Source organism: Toxotes jaculatrix, chromosome 14 (assembly GCF_017976425.1).
Source record: "Toxotes jaculatrix isolate fToxJac2 chromosome 14, fToxJac2.pri, whole genome shotgun sequence".
NCBI classification, from domain to species: Eukaryota; Metazoa; Chordata; class Actinopteri; family Toxotidae; genus Toxotes; species Toxotes jaculatrix.
Genome location: NC_054407.1, coordinates 19,223,257 through 19,238,031, shown reverse-complemented (window position 1 = coordinate 19,238,031; position 14,775 = coordinate 19,223,257). Strand labels below are relative to the sequence as shown.

At 39.7% G+C, this 14,775-nt stretch overlaps 2 protein-coding genes across 2 annotated transcripts; one reads left to right on the top strand and one right to left on the bottom strand.

Moving 5' to 3' along the window:
- Positions 1-1,245: 1,245 nt before the first annotated feature.
- LOC121193775 (serine/threonine-protein kinase NIM1-like) lies at positions 1,246-8,351 on the bottom strand. The gene is made up of 7 exons (XM_041056240.1): positions 8,283-8,351; positions 6,361-6,497; positions 5,532-5,647; positions 4,834-4,974; positions 3,881-4,156; positions 2,556-2,824; positions 1,246-2,221 (listed from the first exon to the last, which is right to left on the bottom strand). The coding sequence occupies exons 1-7, from the start codon at positions 8,349-8,351 to the stop codon at positions 1,463-1,465; spliced, it is 1,767 nt and encodes a 588-aa protein (XP_040912174.1). The 3' UTR covers positions 1,246-1,462.
- A 164-nt stretch (positions 8,352-8,515) lies between these two features.
- Positions 8,516-13,219, top strand: pnhd (pinhead). Its single transcript, XM_041056238.1, has 7 exons — positions 8,516-8,645; positions 9,335-9,430; positions 9,695-9,834; positions 10,188-10,464; positions 11,270-11,451; positions 12,469-12,527; positions 12,896-13,219. Exons 1-7 carry the CDS (start codon positions 8,516-8,518, stop codon positions 13,044-13,046), a joined length of 1,035 nt encoding a protein of 344 aa, XP_040912172.1. The 3' UTR covers positions 13,047-13,219.
- The last annotated feature ends 1,556 nt before the right edge of the window (positions 13,220-14,775 follow it).

The window sequence follows — 14,775 nt, the reverse complement described above, 5'->3', positions numbered from 1 at the left end:
AGCAATCAAAGTCACAGCACAGACTTGTTTCCTATTGTTGTATCTCTGCCACCTTCATAATGTAAAAAAACCCTTTGAATTTAATGTCTTAGTGCCAAAGACTGACAGTTATGTCAGAATTTTGAGTCATGACTCCTGAAAGCCTGCAGAGAGCAATAAAAGAGATGAAAGAAGTCGTAAAACACTGCACACTAGAGTTACTCAGAAATGACTTTCAATTTATTGCCATATTTCATTTTACAATAAGTAGTGAGCTATATTTGCAAGATCTTAAATCATTGTTTGCCTTACTATAACACGCTGATGTGTGACCAAAATATTTTGCAGCACCATGGATGTATCAAGTAGTTGTTTAATAGTCCATTACTTATCAGAAAAAGGCGTTACAGGCTGTTTAAAATCAGTTTGTTTATAGGTGTCAGGATATCTTCAACATCATCAAAAATAAAATGTTAAAAATGACATATTACATTACATATAGAAAACAAAAATTGCAAATGTATTGTTTTCCTTTTCCTAATTAAAATTTCACTCCATTATAATAAAAAGAAGAAGAAGAAGAAGAAGAAGATGGAGAAGAAGAAGAAAAAGAAGAAAAACAACAACAATAACAAAAACCATGCAGTTTTACTTCCAAATTCCTGTTGCTTTTCTGAAAGATGAATCTCTGGGTCATTGCCAGCCCTTGTGAAATTTCTTTCATGCTCAGTCGGTTTAAAAATGAAACACGCTGTAAAATCTGACAGTAGTCTATTCATTCATTTGCCCTGACTTGCACTAGCATGAGAGCATCTATTCACAGCCAGATTCAAATCCGAAACCGTGTCCTGCACTTTTACCTTCACTGAAAAAAAAAAAAACAGAAGAGACTTACCCACGAATTAGTTCAACATTTTGGGAGATATGTTTATGTGCCCTCATTCCTAGAGCTAGATGCAAAGAACAGTATCGATCTCATGTCTCTGTGTTAAGTATGGAACTGGAGCCAGGAGGAATTAGCTTAGCTTAGCATGAAGCCTAGTTCAAAAATACACCTATAAGCATCTTTAGAGTTCACTAATTAACACGTTGGTGTGCTAAAATTTTTTGGACGAACAGCAGTTTATACACATTTCTGTGTAACATCTCCACCTTACGGCGACAACAAGATTCTGGTAAGTCACTGTGCCCAGCTGTTCACCAAGAAGTTGTTACAGCACATAACTTCCCCCTAAAACCATTCATTTTTATGTCAGACTGCAAATCTTAATTTTTGAGCTTTAGATGTGCTGGTAGATGTATGTTTTTTTTTGCCATTTCCCATCTTTATGATAAGCTGAGCCTCCTTGCTTCAGCTCCACACGTAACGCACAGATATGGGAGTGGTATCAATCTTCTCATCAAACTCTTGGGAGGAAGGCAAATAGGTATAGGTTCAAAATGTAGAGCTATTCTAAAGAATTCTAAAGAAACTAACTACAAACTACATGATAATACAGACAACAGAGTGACGTTTGTATAGCAAGCCGTCTGAGCCCGCTCTCCATCTGAGTCTGTTCTGAGACTCTTTGGTGCATGACTGGCTGTAGCCCACAGCTTCCACAGACCTCCTCTTTTGGATGCGATGTAGCAAAATCCGGTAAGTCCCAGTAACGGGGCTTCTCAAGTCTAGGTTGTTGTTGTTGAGGAGATGGACCTCAGTAATGCCAAGATTCTCCAGCGCTGCCTTCACATTTAGCTCATCTGAGCTGAGGATGTAGGTGGGCTCAACCAGATGGGAGGGTGTAGGGCTAAAAGAGGGGTAGGCCTGAGGGTAATCAATGCCTCTCATCCAGTCGCTGGACATGATCTGTGCTACAGTGAGGCGATCTACAGGCACCGGCCTCAAGAGGCCCTTAATGATCTCCTGGCATGATTCAGATACATAGGAGGGGATGACATAAGAACCCTGCAGGATACAACACCTAAGCCTGCCTGTGTTAGTGGCTTTGAATGGCATGGTGGCAGTCATCATGAAGTAAAGTAAGATACCCAGGGCCCAAATATCTGCATATTGACCAATGTAACCTTTCTCTTTAAACAGCTCAGGGGCTGCATAGGGTGGAGATCCACAGAATGTTTGGAGGACATTGCTGGGGTAGCAAATTGTGCTAAAACCAAAGTCACCCACTTTAATGCAGTAAGTGCTGGTGTAGAAAACATTCTCTGCCTTTAGGTCCCTGTGGACAATATTATTATCATGCTGAAAAAAGAGGAGACAAACAAATGTTTGAGACTTTCACACTTACATTCAGTTTTCTTGCAGGGGAATTAGACAGTAGATTAGCTCTCCGGCACAACTTATTTACCATGAATGCAATGTCACAGGAAAGAAAAGCTGTACACTATGAAGTGTTTTCATTATCTGGACTCTTTGTTCAACAATGGAAACATTTAAAATATAATTTATTAAAGCTTTACTGAATTATATGCTGTCCTTAAAAAAGCCCTCTATTGTTAATATTGGCCTCTTGTTTTTCATTCAACAGCAAAATGTACTGCTCACAATATTCACCCGAAAGCTACTGTTGACTTACCATATGTTTGACTGCAGACAGGACCTGTGAAAACACAAGCTTGCTCTCCAAGTCTGACAGTCGCCCCCTGGTGCTGATACGGGAGAACAGCTCTCCTCCGCTGGCATACTCCATCACCAGGTAGAGCCTCTTGAACGTCTCCACCACCTCATACAGGCGCACTATGTTGGGGTGGGCCAGCTTCTCCATACAAGAGATTTCAGAGGCAAAAAGGTTCTGCGAACCCTTGTCCAGACGCACCTTGTCCAGGATCTTTATTGCCACTCTCTCTATCAAATGAAGACAGACATGGGTGAAGGGAGTGAGGCAACAAGGAATAAAAACATTTTCTTTGGTTGTGAATGACTATTTTTTCTTCCTTCTTTTATCTTTTTATACATATTTTGATCCATTCACTCTTCAAACAAAATACATGCTTATCAGTATCATCACTATGTCAAATACAAGCTGTGGGCGGTGAAGGCTGAAGCAGTATGGATTAGTGGGGTGGCTGCTTGATGAGATTATCTATTGTCTTCCGACATTGGGAATGACCCAGACTGGACTTGCACTGTTGAGATGAGCTGACTCCAGTCTCTTCTGAGTCTGTATGTCGGCACATTCATTATGAATTGAGGATAAGCTCAGTGATATAATTTTTGTGGGTCAACAAATCCCTTGAAAAGACCAAAGCGATCTTATTGACAAATGTTGTCTGTGTTGCCAAAACTATTCTGCTGTGCCACAGATAAAAACCATTAAAGGACACAGATGTGCTGCACTGCATGATATGTTCCTTTATTGGGATGATGAATATGGGCACTGTAGTTTATTTTGAGTCACTCTCACATACACTGTCCTGCTGCCAGAAATACTCACTGAGGCCCGAAATCTTCAGCTAAAATAGTCCCAACAAACACACAGTGTATTCTTCATTGTCCAACTTGCTAAACACTACAATGCCCAACTGTTTTAGAAAACTACTTTGCCTTTCTTGAAAATGAAAATATATATTCCCTCCCATTTTTAAAGACATACATCTTCAGTGGGAACAAATGAGCTTGGGTCTGAGAGATACTGAGAAGCTCACATGAGGAGGTGTAGACTTTTGTGTTGATTTATTGTGATAGTTCTGGTACACATGCACTGCCCCAGAAAGAAGTATAAACTGTTTTTAACCATTTTAACTGAAAATTCATAACATATAAAGCTTGAGGGTTGTCCCTGTTACAAAAACATCTTTCAGTTCCTGCAATAGAACATGCTTATGTTCAGCCACATGTCCTACCTGATCAACGAAGCTGTAAAAATATGGAGTAAAAATAACAAAGCATTTAATATCTCACCTCCGGTCAGGTCATGTATTCCCAATCTAACCTGGGAGAAGTTGCCAGAGCCAATCTCCCCTCTCAGCTTGTAAAGCCCCACCCGTCGTCCAAATGTCAGCTCATTCATCACTCTCTCTGAATGGGTCAGATCATAGACGGCCTTCCCAAATGCCGTGCGCTGTCCTGACTCCTGCTCCTCTGTCGTGTTCTCCTTTATGTGGAGCTTTTTCCCCACATTTGGGGACAGCAGGGTGATGATCTCCTCCTGATGTGGAGTTGTCTTCAAATGGGCCCCTGAGATGGAAAAGATAATTAAGGCGGTTTTGTATTTTGGGATGCAACAACAATGATCTGAAATTGTCTCATACTAGGGGTGGTTAATCGGTCCAATTTCTTGATTCGATTTGATTAGTATTATTGAGGACTCTATTCGATTACCAATCGATTATTGAGTTTCCACTTGACAACAGTAACCCAAAATACACCATAAATGCACTGCACCATTTTAAAAAAAAACAGTCAGCTGCTGAATTACTCAACTTCTCTTTTATTGAGAAACATCTCAAAGCACATTCAGTATTGTGTAGTATAGCTGTAACTTCCAAATTAGTTTTTAACTCGTTTTAGATGTCTTTCTGTAGTCGGCATTTTAAGCAGACTGATTTTCATGTGACCGTTAGTGAAGGCATGACCAACTCAGCAATGAATTAAAGATCTAGATTGCGTCTTAAAAAAAAAACATTCTCTGTATCACTGTCCTCATTACATTAGCTTTGGGTTTTTACTGACTTGAAATGAAAACGTACCAGATCAAACACCTGATGCACGGACAAGGGTGGTAAATAATCTTGATCGCGGCCACTGCGCTACTTGTCTCTAGTTTTCTGAACCAATACATTACAACACAAACCAAAAGAAATACTCAAACAACTATTCGGTAGGCCCGTCTCTGACAATCTCATACTACTAACTTGACAGCGGTCTAAACGTAGTGTCCGATAGCGATAGGTTATGCTTTCTCAGCGCCAGACTGAATCGTTTCTTCTGATCGAGGAAAGGTAGCGCTTTTTTCAGGGTGCCGTGTTTTTTTGTTTTGTTCGTATGCACCTCAACTAAAAAGCGTCAAACGTTTAAAAAACAACTGATAATTCTAAATCTACAGGACAACTGATCTAAATGTTAGCTACATAGCTACTGCTATATAAATAAAATAATCTCTCAATGTAACTCGATCGCTGTTGTCTCTCGCTCTCGCTGTCTTCCCCTGTCGCTGTTAGCTGACCGGAAGTTTTGACCGGAAGTACTGGCCAACACTCAAGTTCTAATGTCAGCGGTCGCCATATTGTGCAAGGAGCGACACGCCTCTCGCTAGCATAGTAAGCTCGCTCGCTGCCTCCGTTACAGGGTGTTTCGTTGTGACTGTTAGTCACCAGCTCCGCCTTGCGGTTAAATCTTGTATGGCAGCCAGTAGCTGGAGGAGTATTCCAAAAAAAAATAAAAAAATCGATCTTTGGAAATTTAATAATCGACTCATAATCATCCATAATATAATCGCGATTAATCAATAATCGATTTTTTTCCACCACCCCTATCACATACTATATTATTTTGGGTTAAAGTGGACCAAAAACATTAGATCCTATAAATTTAGAGATGTGTCCATACTCACATGTTTTGCCTTTTGTGTTCCTCTTACTCCTTTCTGTGTTGATGCCGTTATTTCTGCTGTTCAAATACATGATTCCTGTCCCAGGCACCAGAGTGTACTCTGCTTTTCGTTGTAATCTGAGTTTTTGAAGATTTTAGAAAATGAGAATTCGGTAAATTACCAAGAAAACAAATGTCCAAAAACCAAAAACTGAAGAGAAAACGATCCAAGATGCCTGATCTGAATTCAAAATCATCTGCATGCATCAGGAAAAATGTACTGAGACGACGCTGCTCAGAACTTGTTGTCCAGATGCTGTTATAGTACCACCGCTCTTTTTCACCAGCTCGCTCCCTATGCTGCAGTATCAGAATCAGAAAAACTTGTTCCCTGATGTATAATCCAGAACTACTGCCCTGTAATCCCAGAGTGTTGGACTCCACCCACTCAGACAGACAACAGACAGGCTTTACAGAGGCTTCTTTAACCCCCAGACATTAACATGTAGCCCAATACAGGTGCGTGAACCTGACATTAATAGGATTACCTCTATAATGCATGTGACCATATGACCATCACTATTGTTAGAGGTCAGTCAACTGAGGGAAGGTTTTAAATGAATGGTTCAGCTTCATGAGGTTTCCCGTGGTCTAAAGCTTCAATAAACACGAACTTGGTCTACAAATTTACATTATTATTTAAACTTTATTATTCAATGAATTATTCTACTTTGTCACAAGTGCTGTGTTAATAAAGGTTGCACTGACAACAAAGAGCAATTCAAATTCTTGCCATTTTCAGCAAAATCAAGGCAAAAAAGTTATTCTACCCAAATAACCTCAGCCAAAACCTTGAAGAGGTGAACTCAAAGAGCCTGTATTGTGGTCTGGTGACTGGGCTACACATTAACACAGTGACCTGGACATTGACCATGACACCAGACAGGCACATGGCCAGACAGTCCGCACAGACACACTGATCAACTGTCTGACCATGACACCAGACAGAGTCATGGCCAGACAGTCCGCACAGACACACTGATCAACTGTCTGTTACCTGTCACTCCCGTCAACCCCTGCTACCCAGACTGGACACAGGGATTGTCTAGTCAGTCATCAAGCATAAGCTGCATGCTCATGCTGCAAATGACTCATTGTAATCCAATCACCACCTCGGTGACTATCTCAGCACATGCAACGTTGAATTAATGAGGAAAGGTTCAATGGAAAGGGAGGAGTGGCTGCATTCAAACAGGTGTGTTGAAGATGGGGCACTTTCATAAGTTTTCAGGAGGCTAAAGTCACTGAATAACAAAATTGGTTACAGAAATGTTTAATTAAATCCATTATCTGTGGCTTTTACAAAAGGGACTAATAGATGAAAAGAGATTAAAAATGCATTGAAAGTGTCTAAAGCTATATATTTTCTAAGACTGACATTTACAAGCAAAATCCCTTAATGGACAGTATGTGACACAAATATCAGAGAAATTCACAGATTGATGTTTTACATCAACCTTAAAATCGATAAACTGATGCTCATTAATGCATATAAAAATGAAGTATTTTAATGGACAAGAAGTTGCCTTGGTAGAATTACCTTGGTAATTTAAAAAAAGTGGGGAAAAAAGTGGACACTAAAAGTTTGTCCTTGACCTTGGAAAAAGCAGTTGGGAAAAATAATGCCACTACACAGTCCATTACCAGCTGTTTGGGTGTTTTCTGTTGTATCACACACATCGTATCAGAGATTTATATATGTGCCGATTTTCTGAGCACTTTAAGGACCAGTGGTGAGATTGTTTGTCCAACTCCTGTTTATCCAAATTTAAGGATGAACTTTCACTTTCAACTTTTGACCCAATGTGGACACAAAATCCTTTAAGTGGAAATTTGCAAAAATCTACAACTGTATGACAACAGGGCAAACTTTATGTGCTGAGGAAGATCATGTGCTCTAGGAAAGCTATTAATGGACTTTGTGATCTGACCATTGTAGTGGTCAAGGTTGTATTTTTTAAAATCTAGTTTTGTTTTGTCAACAACACAACATTTCATTTCAAGTGCCTTGTGAGTCTTATTATCAATCTCACAAAGTATATTTGGTTGTGCATCTCAAACTTGATAACCTACGACCTTTGATGACCTCTGATATACAGCTGTTCTACCCTGTTTTACCCTTTACGACTGAAAACCTGGTTTGAAAACCATCTGGGATCAACTTTATTGAGTTTTTACAGTCTTTTGACAACATATTGTATAATCTACATAATTAAATCAAGCAATTACTCTGACTGAATCTGGGTTTTTACCAGGATTATGATAGCATTTCAATAAGATTTGTTGTAACTTAATGAAAGGAATCAACAATTGAAACTGCTGTAGGCATCACCTTAATCAAGGTGTCTGAGTGCTGACGGCCCTCTGAACGATGATCCGTTGATCCCGGTGAAAATGAGGGGATCACATCAACACTTCAAAGAAGGACTAACACCTTATTAATTTATGAATGGAAAATCAGTAAAATGCCAACATTATAAACGTCTTTCCTGTGATTAAAAGAAAGCGTGATGGAAAAGGAACAAAATAGAGTATTTAGGTTGCTGCTTTTGGATGTATAATTTGCGAAACATTAGGTGTATTCTTGGCCTTTTTGCCAGCGTACTGTGTTCTTAGTGAAGTTTCCATTTTACCTGAGTAGATTATCAAAAACTTGCATGTCTGAAAACCTATTTAATATATAGTATCTTATTCTCGTTCTCAATCTCCCCACTTTCTCTGGAGAGAAAAAGAAGCTGAGATTTGAAGGGCAGTTCTGAGAGGTCTGACCATTTGGTGTCATGTTGAATAAACACAAAGGTGCTGGAGCTTTCTTAAGGGGAGGCTCAGGCCCCCATGCTGATCCTGTTTATGTGTTTCGGCCAGGTTTCGTTTTAAGTCAGAGGTGCTAAACACCTTCCCCCTGAGATAAAAGATGATTAATGCCTTTGAATGAGCGACGCTTTAATGGCTCAAGGCTACTTAAGCACTTCATTAGTGAGTGAGCTCAGGCCCGGTCGACACACTCGAACCACTGGGCCCTCTCGCAGCAGAAACAGAAAAGCTGTAGAGATTTCCTTTGAAGTGGCCCCTGCTTGTAAGAACACCATCCTACAAGGCATTCAGCATGGAAATTTGATTAGCTCTCACTGTTTTTGACTCCACACCACTCTGAGACCTTGCTTTCGGGTGACATTTGGGGCTGAAGCTTGATCCCTTATAAATATCAGAGGCATCACTGAGCAGAGGGACACTCAGGATCTGGCAGTTGAGGAGCAGATTTGGATTAAAGACATGGATGTACCCCGGCTGTTCCTTCTCCTCCTCTGTGCCCTTCACCTGACCTGTAAGTACTGTGTGCTTTGTTCTATTCTACTACTGCTGTGACACTTTCGAAGTAGTTATTAACTCACTGGACTGACACCAGTCTGCTCAAATATACTTGCTAATCCCTTGTTCTATGATTGGTAAACATGAGCAGGAGGAGAGGCTGTGATGCTGGAAGACATGTATTCATGCAACTGCAACAGCGAGGTCAAATCAGTTCAACTAAATACTGAAGTTTTTCTTCCAGATGAACATAGCCATGCATTATATATAGAAAATTTAATAATTTTAGAAATTTTTAGGAAAGGATTTTTTTCCTTACTGATGATGATGATGACTACTGATGATCTCATGGTTAATGATTTTATTTATTATTATTATTATTTTTTTTCAAAATTCGGTAATAGAATACAATTTTTAATCCTCTCGTGGCACTAACCTTTATGTTGTGTTTCCTAGTGACTGGAGTGTTGAGCAAACACATTGATCACAGAAACCTGTTCACACAGAGAGTGTGCTGCAAGAGACAGAGCCACTTTGTGTACATTGGACAAGGTAAAGCTCTACATTCCTCCACATGTTCAAGAATTCCCCCTTTAATGAGGGTGTGTGGTTTTATTTGCACCAACATGTTTGTCCCAGTTCTTTGTATAGAAATCAAAGCGTGATTTCATTGCTGAATGGTTCAATAGACTGAGAAAAACGAAAGCTAAGGAGATGTGTTTAGACTGAAGAGTTTACTTTTTTTTTTTGAATGAGTTATCAGTGCCTGCCTTGCTATTTGAAATCAAAATCTATTTTGTCTCTCTCTGTCCTCAGACATCTCTGGGAGTCCTGTCAGTGTGGATGTGGGACTGTGCAGGTCACACTGTGGAGGAGCATCCAGGCCATCACATGAAGCAGGACAGCAGGAATACTCTAAACATGCCTCAATGTTGGACTTTCTCAGGAGCAAAAAAGTAAGTGAAGTTTCCCACCACAGCCACAAGGGCGTGCTGTAACTTTGTGATGATCCGTCAAGGATGATCAGCTGGCACAAACGAAGTCAGTGTGAAAACATAAAACACATTATTTTACAACAGTACTAGTGTAATTGAAAAAAAAAAAGCATGCATAACAAATATTAGTTTGTGCAATCAACAAATAATATTACATTACGTTTTGGAACTAAGCTTCAGTCATAAACTGCAAGTTTAAAAAACTTAAAAGCACCAAAGTAATTTAAAAATAATCTGCGCCACTTAAGCGCACAGAAACGTGTTAAGACATGTCTGACTCAAACATTTCAATAATTTCCTTCGCTTTACAAAAGATGAGGACTCGGGGACCTGTTGCTTCAGAGAGCTCAGAGCCGCTCAACCAGCTGCCCTCCTGCGGGATGAACCAGGTGTGTGAACCCACCGGGATGCGAGTGGACCGGGTGCTTCTGCTGGAGGGACCCCGGGAGGTGGAGGTGATCGAGGAGTGCCACTGTGAGATCAAGCTGACCCAATGCATTCGTGTCCCCGCACTGAGGACTTATTACTCCGAGACGCCATATGAGACTGTCATTGACGTGGGAGGATGCTCCCGTTCCAAGGGCTCTCCAGGTGTGTGTGTGTCACATTTACCTGCCTAAAACAATAATAAACAAAACAGAGGTGCTGAACTGAACAAACAATAGGTCATCTTATGCAAAGTGATGAGTTTAGAGACAGAAAGTTTTTTCTGTCCTCTCTGTCTCTCCTCCTGTACATAAATGTACAGGAGGAGAGGCTGTATGTAAAAACAGTTTTAATAATAACAATGTTGGTACAGTCTCACAATTACAAAAATGATGTTAAAAAGGGACATAATACAGGAAAATTATTTAACAAATTTCTTTGGAAAAGAGGAAGTTATTAAGGCTAGGTTAACTTGATTATTTTTTCTCTGCCTTTACCTAAATTAAAGTCTAAACAAATTTAGTTTAAATGAGTTTAGCATTTGATTTTAATACATATCATCAAATCTAGCATGCTAAGAGAGCACAATGTGAATCTTTGGTTTCTGCAGAGACTGACATGGGATTTATTACTATTCACTTTACTGATAAAGAGGCTCAAGCCTTTATGTCTTGGCCAAAAAAAAAAAAAAAAGAAAGAAAAAGCTGGGCTAAATTTACATACAGAATTGAAGAAAACAGCATAGTTGAAAGGACCCTTTTTACCTATGTGCTCATAAAAATACGATTTATAACATTGTTATCTAGTGTATTGAAAGACCTGTCAATCAATTTGGGGAAGGCTGAAGAGCTAATCCTGTGTTTTAAATATTCGTATTGGGACTATTTGTTTAGTATTAGGATCACAGATTAGAACTGATCTTTTCTTCCTGTACATTTAAATGACCATTTTCTTTATAAATCATTCACAGAGGGATTCTCCTGTGTCCCCACTAAGTTTGACTCAGCTTTGGTGGAGACCCCCAACAAAGTGGATCTCATCCAGACCGTGGCTGCCTGTGAGCTGAAGGAAAGCTGCTACAGGGTCCCATATGTGGAGTATTACTATGAAATAGTCCACCATGCGGATGGAGTGAAAGAAGAGAGGCTCAAAGTAAGTTTAAACTGAGTGAACTAGCACTGAAACACAGACTCTTATCTATTTTCATCCACAACTTACCTCAAACCTCATTTCTTCTTTGATTTGCATGGCATACTTAACACTAGAAGAGGGATTCATTTGTGATGCCACTTTCACACTGTCTTTTGTATCCAAGCTGAGAGGAAACGGGGGTCTATTTTGGTGCCAGACAGTAATGAAGTATCTTTATTCATCAGACACGTGTGGAAGACGGCACTTAATCAGGCTAATCCACTGGCCGGTGGCTGGCACCGCACACCATGGTGTGAAGGGCTTCAGGATGTGTTGCATGCTTATTCATGCACAACCTGCAAGAATACACATGATAGACTGGCAGGTTTTAATTGAATAGAAACAGAGCAGGAATTTCTGCCACTTCACCAATTTCCAAAATGGATGGAAAAGGGCAAATAGGCTGCAGAGTTAAAACTCCAAAACATGTAGTATAAAGAACAAATTAAATGTGAAACTAAATAAATTTGCAGACCCGGTCTGCAAAAAAACCCATAACAAAGAAGGGTTTTGACCTGATCACACTGCAGAGCCCAAGCTGTGCAATTGTTGCAGGAAAACAACAACAAAACCTGAATTAAATGACCTGTTCATGAAGCAAATAAGGATTTAGACACATTTATCTCCCCTCAACAATTTATGCCATTCAGCAAACTCTTACTTACAAGGAACTTCCTACAAACTGCACTTACATTCTCAATACCACAGAAACAAGGCTTTTTCTATCTCAGAGTTTTTCTAATAAATAAATGTGTTGATGGAGAGAATTTAAATTGCATTTCTAGTGCCAGTTTTGGTCATCTGAAAAGTTTCAGCTCCAAAGGTGCGGGCAGAGCGCAAACACAAATGGCCCCTGCAGGTGTCGAATCAAAGCAGTTAACATGCTAAACAGCAGCTGGCCCCCAAGCTCAACTGGGTCAATATGTGTGACCAGCTGTGAGCTCATTGCCTTCTCCCTGTGTTGCTAATTTTCCACAGGAAATAGATGTGGGCAGATGTTTGGGAGGCTGCACTACAGGAAACCGATGCCTTCTCAGGTAAGTATGAACACAGCTGTTACACACACACACACACACACACCTCCTCTGCCACTCTCATAACAATTGCCTGTGAGCTCCGACACCCTCTGAACACAGCATGTTGGTCTTTTTAGGTTAATTCCTACACCCAATGTCTCTTGTTGTTGAAGCTGACAAAAAAAGCCATTTCAGTAGAGAGACTGATATAACATGACACGAGAATAGGACCTCACAAACTGTACTGTTGCTGTTCATTACACAGTAACGGTGACACTGGCAATAGATGATAGACATGAAATGTTTTGGGAGACACAGTACATAAAGAGATTATTTGATGCAGTGAACTAAGTAATTTTGATCTTGTGTTTTAAATGTTTTTGCTGCAGGAGTCCATCTGATCCTAAAATTTGCCACTTGTGGGCTGAACGACAGTCCAGCTCCTGTGTTCCTCAAGGCTATGAGAGCCACAGCTTCCTCAACCAGCATGGCCTGTTACGCACTGTCCTCTCCATCACTTCCTGCCTTTGCCAAAACTGAACACAGCGCCCCCTACTGGACAACAACTTACAAGACCTGCAGGGGCTCCCAAAGCTTGATCCACAGTGGCTGCAGTCGACTGAACAAATACAATGTCATTCACTGAAGACTTTTCTACCCTAAAGTATTATTGTATTATATGTAATATATGTAAAAATGATAATTTTGTAAATAAATCTAATGCCACAACAATATGTTATAAATTGTCTTTGGATTATTATGCAACACATTTTACCCAAACTGTATATGAAACTTGTCAACTGTTGGGAAGGTATCACAGGTAACTTACATTACTGAGAAAACAGATGATGCACAAATAGTTTCTGTGGCCCACCTTTCATTTTATGTATAAGTGTAATTAGTAGAAGTTGAATAAAAAGTACATAAACTTCTTGTTTAAATGTCGAAAACAAGTTAATTTTCAACAGAAACAAGAACAACTATTGGCAGGCCTAAAAGACAGCCTTTTAGATTTTAGTATAATCTATGAAATAATCAAGTATAATCAATGAAACTCGAAATAACTTTGAAGTATCCGGGTCAAACGGACAGAATACAACTTTGAGGAACCACTGGAAAGGCCAACAAACATTTCTCAAACAGTGACTCTTTGAAAAAACATACGTGCAAGTAGTTAGTGGATCAAAGATTGATCTCAAAGTGTGAAACAACACTTTTCTGGGACAGTTTTCTGTGTCGTCTAAAGAGAAGACGTTTTATGGGGCTTGCTTGTAAGGTGTCATGTAGGGAAAAACTTTGATCTCTTAAACGTTTTTTACAGTGAGGTGGGACTTTTTTCAGTCTCAATTTGTTTTTTGCTCGTGCGTAATTGTGCGTAAAGATCAAAAGCACCAAATGGCACAATGTGAAATTTCTGAGTTTCCTTGGAAAGAACTGAGTTGGCTTTGAGAAATAATTGAAAAGTTACCACGTTTGGAGAGCAACATATCTAATGTTTTGTTTTTTATGCTCAGGGTTAATATAATGAATTATCTAACATAGATATATAATATAAATATTTCAGTATCTAAAGTGGTGAAGGGAAAGCGCTGTACATACGATTATTAGTATATATATATACACCGTACGTAAATATCTAGGGAATTCACTCTGTAAGCCGCATTCAGAACGTCTTATGTCAAACTGTTATACATTATATAAAGAAATTTGTCTTTCAAATGGCGAGCAAGAGCGATGACTGGATGAAGTCACAGAAACTTTTTTACGCACCACGCCAGTTTGTGCCATGGAGGGGGTCGGTCCAGTTGGAGTTCTTTTAAAAAATAAAACTGCAAATTTGGTGATTATCCAGCTGTAACTGGAGGAGCAGTTATGTAAATCTCAGGACGTGTAGCCAGCGACACCAGTCTCTTTATCGAAATAATTGGTTTCCACCTAAGACACTGTGCCCATTGTTCTAAATTAATGGATTGATTTAGGCGCAGTTAACCTCCCATGGTGAGTGCACTTCCTCAAGAGATCAGCTCCAAGAGTATCCTGTTCATATTCTTTACAGTCATCACAGATAAAGTTATGTATCAGAGAAAAATCATATTCCACAACAACATACTCACTGGTCGGTAGGTATCGAGTTGTTTCAAAGGCAGGATTTAGTTTATTTGAGCCTTTATTGCCAGACGTGGAGACAATGGGCTTGAATAAAATCTTCACACCTTGTTAACACCGCCATTAGTCTCCCTTTACATTCGCTGATTGGTGATTTACATTT

Excerpts from the sequence above, each read along its gene's own strand:
- LOC121193775 (XM_041056240.1), bottom strand. The coding sequence starts at position 8,351 with ATGACACCAAATGGTCAGACCTCTCAGAACTGCCCTTCAAATCTCAGC. Across the intron at positions 4,157-4,833 it reads TACGTTTAGACCGCTGTCAA|GGGCCCATTTGAAGACAACT; the intron begins GTTAGTAGTATG and ends TTTCCATCTCAG. Across the intron at positions 2,222-2,555 it reads TGTCTGCAGTCAAACATATG|CATGATAATAATATTGTCCA; the intron begins GTAAGTCAACAG and ends CTCTTTTTTCAG.
- pnhd (XM_041056238.1), top strand. The coding sequence starts at position 8,516 with ATGGCTCAAGGCTACTTAAGCACTTCATTAGTGAGTGAGCTCAGGCCC. Across the intron at positions 9,431-9,694 it reads CTTTGTGTACATTGGACAAG|ACATCTCTGGGAGTCCTGTC; the intron begins GTAAAGCTCTAC and ends CTCTGTCCTCAG. Across the intron at positions 10,465-11,269 it reads CCGTTCCAAGGGCTCTCCAG|AGGGATTCTCCTGTGTCCCC; the intron begins GTGTGTGTGTGT and ends AATCATTCACAG.